General features: G+C 40.6%; 1 protein-coding gene across 2 annotated transcripts; it reads left to right on the top strand.

Moving 5' to 3' along the window:
* Nucleotides 1–386: 386 nt before the first annotated feature.
* MEIG1 (meiosis/spermiogenesis associated 1) lies at nt 387–9527 on the top strand. Of its 2 annotated transcripts, none has more exons than XM_077897109.1 (3): nt 387–634; nt 5079–5245; nt 9194–9527. In XM_077897109.1, exons 2-3 carry the CDS (start codon nt 5108–5110, stop codon nt 9320–9322), a joined length of 267 nt encoding a protein of 88 aa, XP_077753235.1. In that variant the 5' UTR covers nt 387–634; nt 5079–5107; the 3' UTR covers nt 9323–9527. The 2 variants fall into 2 exon arrangements, with proteins under 2 accessions (XP_077753235.1, XP_077753234.1); XM_077897108.1 differs by lacking the exon at nt 387–634 and adding an exon at nt 4579–4738.
* The last annotated feature ends 324 nt before the right edge of the window (nt 9528–9851 follow it).

Here is a 9851-nt window from a genome sequence, read left to right as displayed (position 1 = left end):
CCCTAAATGTAAGTATTTTAAATACACGCGTAAACGTAATGATAGAGAAAAATCCTGTAAGCTAGGGATGTTGTTTACTGTAGGTTTACTAATTGTCAGGCTCTAAACTCCGCCCCATGGTTTGTCCATTTCATTTCAACAAAATGAGAAGTGAGGTGGGACAGACAGGAGGTATCTATCAGGAACCAAAATCACCAACGGAATTCCGCTTGGTCCCGGGGAACCAAATCACACACTCTGCTCGCTACCCCTGCCTAGGGCTCAGCGCCCCGCGAGGCTCCACACCGGGCTCGCCGCCCCGCCCACCCTCGCACCTGCGCACAAGGGCCCGCTCGCAGGGGGCGGGGCCGGGGCCGGGGCCGGGCGTCACGCGTTGCTAGGAGACGCGAGGGTCGCCGCGGCGCGGCAGTTGGCCTCTCGCTGCCCGAGCACCGCCGCGCTCTTCTGCGAGCTCCCGGGCGGGGTGCCTCGGCCTCTCCAGGTCGGCCAACGAGGGTAACAACGGAGAGCAGGACCCAGGGAGAGCGGGGGAGGGGGGGTGGGCACTCCCCGAGGGGCGCGAGCGGCCCGCCCCCCTCCCCTGCGCCCGCCCGGGCCCCGCCCCGGAAGCCTCGGCTCCGCCCCTTCCGCTCCGGTGAGCCTTTATGATTTCTGAGATTGGTGTTACTTGCCTATGTTTTTTTGTGTGTGTGTGGCTTAGCCGTGGCCTGTGTTTGCTACTCCTTGAGTTTCAGACTCCGATTTTCTGGTAGCTTCCAGGCCGAGCCGTGCGCCCTGCGGCTTGAGGTATTCCGAGGGTCTCCTTTCAGAGTTCTCCTGGAGACCAGTCCTATGACCCCCAGTTTTCAAAATGCTTCCTCCAGCATTTTGCTTTTCTCAGCCTTCTATGGCAGCTTTTACCTCACGTGCAGATTTCTGGAGAAGAAAGGTTTGAGGGACTGGAGAGAGCGTGGAGTGGCTTTACACTGCACAGATGCGGATTTGCACACCTCAACCATGGACCACAAAGACATATTTTTAGAGTAATTATCTTTTGCCACTACTCTAAGTAAAGCACTAAATTTCAAAGTGCTGAATGTTACCAGCGCAGTTAATATTGCCCCTGAATTTCCCAGAATTACTGAAATATTTAATCAAGAAATTAAGTTGATCTTTCTCAATTTTAGTTTCATTTTATTTTCAGGAAGTAGAAAGTAAGTCAGTAAGAGAGACATAAAGGGTGGTAGGATTTGTATCACCACTACATAGAATAGTTACAGTAACCACAGGGGCTCCTATTATGGTGAAAATGCATTTATGTTCCCTTTAGGTATTGTGGAACAACAAAGTTTTGAAATGCCTAATATGTATAGGAGATATGTATTTCTACTAAGAAAAAAATGGGTTTTTTTCCTCCAGTAGTTCTACTCTTCTGTAGAACTTTTCTGTTGAAAGCATTTAGAAAAAACAATTTTAAGATGTTACTCATTTATTTGAGAGAGAGCAAAAGCAGGGGAAGGGGCAAAGGGAGAGGGCAAAGCAGACTTCTTGCTAACTAAGCAGGGACCCCCGTAAAGGGCAGGATCCCAGGACCCAGGAGATCATGATCTGATAAGAAGGCAGACACAACCAACTGAGCCACCCAGGCGCCCTTGTTGAAGCCGGTTTTTTTGTTTGTTTGTTTGTTTGTTTGTTTTGTTTTTAATTTTAAAAAAGATTTTATTTATTTGAGAGAGAAAGAGCCCAAACAAGGGGAGAGGCAGGCAGAGGAAGGAGGAGGAGCAGGCTCCTTGCTGAGCAAAGAATCCAGTAGAAGGGGCTGCTCAATCCCAGGACCCCCCCCCACCCCACATCATGACCTGAGCCTAAGGCAGATGCTTAAATGACTGAGCCACCCAGGCACCATGAAAGCATTTTTAATTTATAGTTGACATGATTGTTTTGTTTGAAACTGGCAAGAGGTAACACGGATGACATTCAGGAAAATATTTTTTGAATGAATATGAGTATATAAAAGTATTTTATGTATAAAAAAGCCAAGCCTAAAGCAAAAATGGTTTGGGTAAAACAAAAAGTATGACTGTGCCACTGCTTTGAGGAAATGTGCTTCATCTGTAAAAGCAATATAATACAGCCACTAAATTCTCATAGCAAACATGGCTATGATTCTGAAAGTACCTTTATACAGTGAATTCCCACCTTTTTTTCCTTTCATGTTTCTTAGTGTCATTTTTCTGCGAAAAAATAGGTTTTATATATAGTTATGGATGTTAATGGCCTGTCAGGCTGTACTATGTGTGTCCAACTCCCTGGTGGTTCTATTTAGTGTGTAGCAACAAAGCATTAAAATGAATGGAAACGAAGGGTAAGGGTTTTGGTGAATTATGACTCACTTATTGTTTTGTCGGGTATTCCAAAATTTACACACATTCACACAATAACATGACAACATGTTGCCTTAAACTACAACATGAGGGGAGTGCCTGCCTGGGTGGCTCTGTCAGTTGAGCATCTGCCTTCAGCTCAGGTTGTGATCCCAGGGTTCTAGAATCCATCCCTGAGTTGGGCTCCCTGTTCCGCGGGGAGCCTGCTTCTCTTTCTCTTCCCTGCTCATGCTCTCTCACTATCTCTGTCTGTCTCTCTCAAATAAATAAAATCTTAAAAAGTAATAAAGTAAAATACAACATGAGCCTAAACCTAAATTAATAAGGATCAAAAGTTTTTAAAAGTCAACTATTAACAATAGCTTAATTTTCTTTGGTCTAGTCAATATATATATTGTTATGCAGGATGGAAAAAATGCAAACAATACTAATGATACATCCATTTGGATAGTTGCTACTTTTATCAGAGTGAACTGTGTAACTCAAATGACTTCATTTTATTTCATTTAAATCTGGAGCTAAGCCCAAACAACTGTGAGAATTTTGGTTTCAGGAGGGAATGTAAATGCAATATTGAATGTTAAGTCAGAATGTGACAAAAATCTACAGGAGGTAGGAGGAAGCACAGGACCAGTTCCCTTATTTTTCATAGAAGAGCCAGTTGGTACTTGTGTGTGACTGATAGATACATAAAGTTCAAACAAATGGCTCTTAACCTCCTAACAGTCTCCATCAATCTATTTTTATTAACCATGAGGGAAATTTTAGGCCACATCTTTCACACTGAAGAAATATTTATGTGAAATTCAGCAATTCCATCAATTTTATTTCCATTTCCTACTCTCCCCCTCCACTCCCTACCCTGTTAAATCCAGGCTGAGCTAAATTTGTTATACTTGTGAAAGCATTTATTATAAGACTCCATTTTATAAAACTTTTAAAGTCTGTCCTTCTAACTCATCTTACGTTCAAGATGATGTTCACCCAATGTTAAGGACAGATACTTCTAATTGATGTGAGGATTATTTCGACTTTTCCTTTTTTTGTACTTTAATGTATTTCCTGGTCTTTTCAATACATACTAGTCCTCCCCTTATCCATGGAAGATACATTCCAAGACTCCCCAGTGGATGCCTGAAACTGCGGATAGTAACAGATCCTATATATCCTATGTTTTTTCCTAAACATACATGTCTATGATAAAGTTTAACTTATAAATTAGGCACAGTAAGAGGTAAACAATAATAAAATAGAACAATTATAACAACATGTTTGAAAAAGTTATGTGAATGTGGCCTTTCAAAATATGTATTCCTGTACTCACCTTTCTGTGATAATGTAAGATAAAATGCTTGTCTGATGAGATGAAGTGAGGTGAATGACATAGGCATTAGGATGTAGCGTTAGGCCACCACGGACTTTCTGACACTAGGTCAGAATGAGGATCCATCTGCTTCCAGACTGTGGTTGACCACAGAAAGTGAGACCACAAGTAAGGAGAGACTACTATAATAAGAATTTGTGGTTGTGATAAAAAAAAAATTCAATAAATAAGAATTCATTTATAGGACCTACTTTATGAGGTCTAATCTAATGTATTTCAGCCAATAGAAACATACTTTAAGAGAAGAATAGATTCAAGGAATCATGGTAAAAATTCTGGGCACTTTATTTCAGTTAACTGATACATTTCAGTAACAAAATAAGATGACTGAGAAAACAACTGCAAGATAGGTCTTTGAAAAACTGACTCTAGAAGTTTGGTGAACAGACAAATTACATGTACATGTACAAAGAGTTGAATCTTTGAACTTCAAAAGCTACTGGTGACTGCTTACATTGTTTTAAAATCAATGATCCTGGGGATCCCTGGGTGGCTCAGCAGTTTAGTGCCTGCCTTTGGCTCAGGTTGTGATCCCGGGGTCCTGGGATCGAGTCCCACATCGGGCTCCCTGCATGGAGCCTGCTTCTCCCTCTACCTGTGTCTCTGCCTCTCTCTCTCTGTCTCTCTCTCTCTCTCTGTGCCTATCATTAATAAATAAATAAAATCTTAAAAATAAATAAATAAATAAATAAATAAATAAATAAATAAATAAAATGATCCCAGTATCAGACAGTCATACAGCTTTCATGGACTTTGTGTTCGTCTATCTTTTCACATTGGGCTGTCACAGGAGCAGGGTCACAGTGACCACCTGAGTGAATGGACCACAGTGATTGGATACCTCCAAGTAGTTCAGATATGGAAAAAGAGGAAACCATTGCTCCTCAACAAGAAGAATAAGAAGACAGTGAGAAGACTGATCTTACATTCCCTTTTTAGGAAAAAAAATAAGTGGGGGATGCAGTTTTGAATATAATCAAATGGAATGGTGGTGAGATATTTTGACAGTCTACTGAGTAGTTAAAAATAAGAGTGTGACTTCAAAAATGTGTAAACTATTGCCTAGAACACCAGAATTAGGAGATCACGCTTTGAATGCAATTTTATTTGATTAAGAAATAAACAGTTCCCTATGCATCTTTCAGGGTTTATTTTATTTTCAACATAGAGCTTGAATCCTTCTCAATCTTGGAATTGAATGTTTAAATTTTAATATACCTAATGGGATTATCAACTCTCATTTTTAAAAAATCCACTTGTGTTCATTTTTAAAGGGACTTTCAAAATTGTCACTACTATGCTATTTTTAATGTTGTTTTAACATCTTTCAGAAATAATTGGCAATAAGACTTCTGTAGCCATGGCTAGTTCTGACGTGAAACCAAAATCAATAAGTCGTGCCAAAAAATGGTCAGAAGAGATAGAAAATCTGTACAGATTTCAACAAGCAGGATATCGGGATGAAATTGAATATAAACAAGTGAAACAAGTTTCTATGGTAAGATATCTCTAAAAACCTGAACTCAAAATATTCAGTCAAAAGTACCAAACTCAAACAAAGAGCCAGAAAATAACTAAAAGGAAGCTCTACTCCAATTCTCTCCCTTTATTGATGAGGAGACAGGCCCACAGGAGTGGTTTTCAGGTAGAATGGAGGGAGAGGTGGTCCTTTAGCATGGAAACATTAAGAACTTTCTAGCTTTTACTGAACAACCATGCTCTGCCAGATAAATCTTTGATGGTAACCACAAAAGCAGAGTCTTTTTCCCTTAGGTAATTCTATTAACAGATATTCAGTTTGTTGTATAACTACTATGTCTTTCCAGTTTCTTCTTTTTTAAATTTTTTTTTAATTTTTATTTATTTATGATAGTCACAGAGAGAGAAAGAGAGGCAGAGACACAGGCAGAGGGAGAAGCAGGCTCCATGCACCGGGAGCCCGATGTGGGATTCGATCCCGGGTCTCCAGGATCGCGCCCTGGGCCAAAGGCAGGCGCCAAACCGCTGCACCACCCAGGGATCCCCAGTTTCTTCTTTTTTAAAAAATAACATTATAAAGGGGTTATATTCTGTTTATTATGGAGATTGTAAGTGACAGAAAACTATTAGAAAGCAACTCCTGACTTTGGTTATGCATTACACCCCAGGCCCAATAATGTGATTGAGATAAAATTAGATTTAAGAGAACACAAAGAACGTCCTTGAAGGGGAAGCCTCACAAAGTGGGAGGGGTGTGTGATGTAGGGAAGAGCAAGCCTATTCACTGTATGACTTGGCAATTTTGAAAAGGTCTTGCATTTCACTTCAGTTTATACTAATTGGGTATAAATTGTCAGGAAGGAGAAAATTTCCCCCTGGATTCTCTCTGTTCTTTTGGCTAGTCTAATAATTAAATTGACCCAAGACAGATAACAATTTTCACCTAATTTCATGAATATGGGGCCCCCAAAGATATAAGACCCAAGAAGTGACCAAAGTAAGCCATTTATATACCTTTTAGAAAAGAAATGATAAATGTGTGAAGAACTAACAAAGTAATTTAGGCTTGAGTATTAATTAGTAGGGAGATAAGTAGAATTTATTTACACACCCCTCTTGGTCCTGAATTCTCTGTCCCTGGTGATACAGATGTCTGTCTACCTACAGATATGAAAAGGTGCCTTTCACATGGGAGATTTATTTTCTGCTTTCAGAGGAAGGATCAGAGTCCTTCATGCACTGGTTTCTCAAGTAACTTTAAACCATCAGTATGCAAAGTGGCATATTCTGGGGCAGCATGCCCTCAACTCCGTCACTACCATGTGCAAATTTCTGTGCCAAGTGCATTAGGAGATAAAAATATAAGTGAGGACCTGGCCTCAAGAAATTGAGTGGGCCAGCAAGAAGAGAACCAGATTTGGAATCTAGCCAGGATCTGCATTAGTTGAGCAATCCTCGACAAGGTTCTTAACGTGGCTGAGCTCAACAGTAGAATGGTGATGGCAATATCTGTTTTAGAAAACAGTTACAGGAATTAAACGAAATCATGTATTTCAAGTGCCTAACATTGCAGCGCTTAATAATTTATTGAGTGAATGAAGGATAAGTGTTTAATGAATGATAGCTTTTATTATTCTTAATATCTTGAAGTAGAAGATTAATAATGACACAAACAGTAAAACCTTATACAAGTCAAAATATGTGTGCCTTTAAAAAGGAAGCCCAGGAATTTAGAAGAAGACAAAATTGCTTTCTTTGAGGGACAATCCTCCAGAGTGGCTTCATGCCCCCAGAGACATTTGCAGAGGTCCTTAAAGATTGGCCAGGATAGTAACTGAAGGCTTACCTTGATCAGTGTGTCTACCAGTGTACAGAGGTATGAAGGGTTAGAGCTAAGTTCTCTTTCCTTTTGGGACATGTAAGCTTGTCCTCCCTAACTGGTCTTGAGGACTTTACCACTCCACTCTGTTCTAGTTAAAGGAATGGAGCTTTCCTCATTTGAATGGGAGTCATCAAGTGAGAGGACAAGAAGAAAAATTATAAAATACAAAGGTTATTTAAAATGAGTAGGGGTTGGGATGCCTGGGTGGCTCAGTGGTTGAGCATCTGCTTTTGGCTCAGGGCATGATCCTGGAGTCCTGAGATCAAGTCCCACATTGGGCTCCCTTCATGGAGCCTGCTTCTCCCTCTGCCTATGTCTCTGCCTCTCTCTGTGTGTGTCTCATGAATACATACATAAAACCTTTAAAAAATAAAATAAAATAAAATGAATAGGGTTGATGAGCACAGAACCAATACAGATGCTTGGAGACTCATCACATATACAGTATCTATTTCTTCACTGAATGAGATGCTTTTTTAGGACTCTACTAAATGAGAGCCTGCTCCTGGCCCCAAGAGGAAGAGAGTTATAATGGTGTCTTAAGAACACCCTTCTTTCTCTACTGCGGGCAATGGAAGCTATGAAAGGCAAGCTTGACCTATATGATAGGAAGCATTGATTGTTTTCTACACTGTATATGTCAGCCCTCCAAGGTTTATCAGATATGCTGCTACCTATTTTCACTAATTATTTATTTTTTAAGATTTTATTTATTTATTCATGAGAGACACACAGAGAGAGAGAGAGAGAGAGAGGCAGGACACTGGCAGAGGAAGAAGCAGGCTCCATGCAGGGAGCCCAACGTGGGACTCTATCCGGGGTCTCCAGGATCACACCCTGGGCTGAAGGCGGTGCTAAACCACTGAGCCACCCGGGCTGCCCATTCACTAATTCTTAAATAAACAAGAGAACATAAGAAAATGAAAATGTGCTGTAAGAAAAAAAAAAAACATGCATTCCTTTGTATTCATGATGTATTCCTATTCCAGTGGAAAGTTGTGATTTATGGGTGGTGCATATGAGAAATGACAAGCTGCCCATAGAGATAGTGGTGAAGAGCATTCAATTATCTAGACCATGATACCTGAATAATCAGGTTTTGACAATGATAGAGTAGATCTCACAGAATCCAGAAGAAACATATTGAACTGAACAAGAAAACAGAACATGAATTTGGAGAGGAAGGAAAGAATAATGTTCAAACTAGGTCAAGCCAAATTTAAAGTAAGCAATATAACGTATGAGAAAGAATAGCAGGGCAGCCAGGTGGCTCAGCGGTTTAGCGCCGCCTTTGGCCCAGGGCATGATCCTGGGGACCCGGGATTGAGTCCCACATTGGGCTCCCTGCATGGAGCCTGCTTCTCCCTCTGCCTGTGTCTCTGCCTCTCTCCCTCTCTCTGTCATGAATGAATAAATAAAATATTTTTTAAAAATTCATGACCTCGAATTTCTATTAAAAAGTCAATTTCAAGGGGTGCCTGGCTGGCTCAGTTGGTGGATCATGCAACTCTGGATCTTGGTAAGTTTGGCCCCCATGTTGAGTGTAGCAATTTATTAAAAAATAAAAATCTTTTGTAAAATTTGGTTTCAAAATGAACTTGTGATATGGACTTGCATATGCACCTTTAGGTATCTTGAATCTAGGTGCTTCCATTTGTTACTGCTGTGGTGTCAATGCTCAGCACCCAAGTGCTTTCAGAGTGAGGCCTGAGCCTAACTTCCATCTAAGGCATTACTTTCAGAAGTTAGGAAGTAGTAATGTTTGAAATGGTTTGTAAATGTGAGAAAAAATAAAGTTTAGAGTGTTTTGAATGTTTCCTCTATCTCGGCAACTGAGTAAAAATTTAAATCTAGAAATTGGGATCTAGAGAGAAGCACCAAATGAACTGTTTTGCAGTATATGGATACAATTTGGGATGCATTCGAGGGGTGTATAATACTCTCTTGAGAGCTCAAGCATTTTTAGATTGAATTTTATGCTTTGATTTTTGGATGTGAGTTATCCTGTTAACTCTTTGGTAGTCAATTATTATGTAAAAATAAAATCAGCATCACAGCATTTGTATTCTGGTTTCTGATATGCAGGTAGACCGTTGGCCAGAGACAGGATACGTGAAGAAACTCCAGAGAAGGGACAATACTTTCTATTACTACAACAAACAGAGAGAGTGTGACGACAAGGAAGTCCACAAAGTAAAAATTTATGCTTACTAGCCTTTGTTCTTTGTGTTACTTATCATTACTTTTTAAGAATTCAATTGCTTCATTCTACATCATGTAAATGTCATTTTACAAACTAATTCAAAATGCAGACCTCAACTGAGTGTTATGAAACATGAAAGCCTTGAAACCTGGTATCAATCATCCTGTTCTGTTCAAAAAAAATAATTGCAGAAGCATTAAAATCGTACCCATCTTGGTCCTGTTCTTCTGACTATTTTAATTGGGGTAGAGTGACCATTATGCACAGAACAAGACAGCCCCGTTTGAAACACTCCGGTGGTTAGGCTAGGTATGTTAGGTTAGCACCCACAGCCCCTACGCCAGCCCTCAGCCTTTACCACTTTCCAGGACGATTGTTTTGAACTGTTGGATCTGTCTCTTACGGCCTGAGGGCTGCCTCTTGCTCCTGGAGTCCCTTGTCTTTTACTGAGTGGACTGGAAATGCCAAGGAATGCTGGCCCCTGGGAGCAGCCCTGACCCAGTGACTGATGGGGAGGGGGGTGTATAAAAGACCCAGCTG

This window comes from Canis aureus, chromosome 5 (genome assembly GCF_053574225.1).
Source record: "Canis aureus isolate CA01 chromosome 5, VMU_Caureus_v.1.0, whole genome shotgun sequence".
NCBI lineage: Eukaryota > Metazoa > Chordata > Mammalia > Carnivora > Canidae > Canis > Canis aureus.
This window is presented reverse-complemented; position numbering and strand designations above follow the sequence as displayed.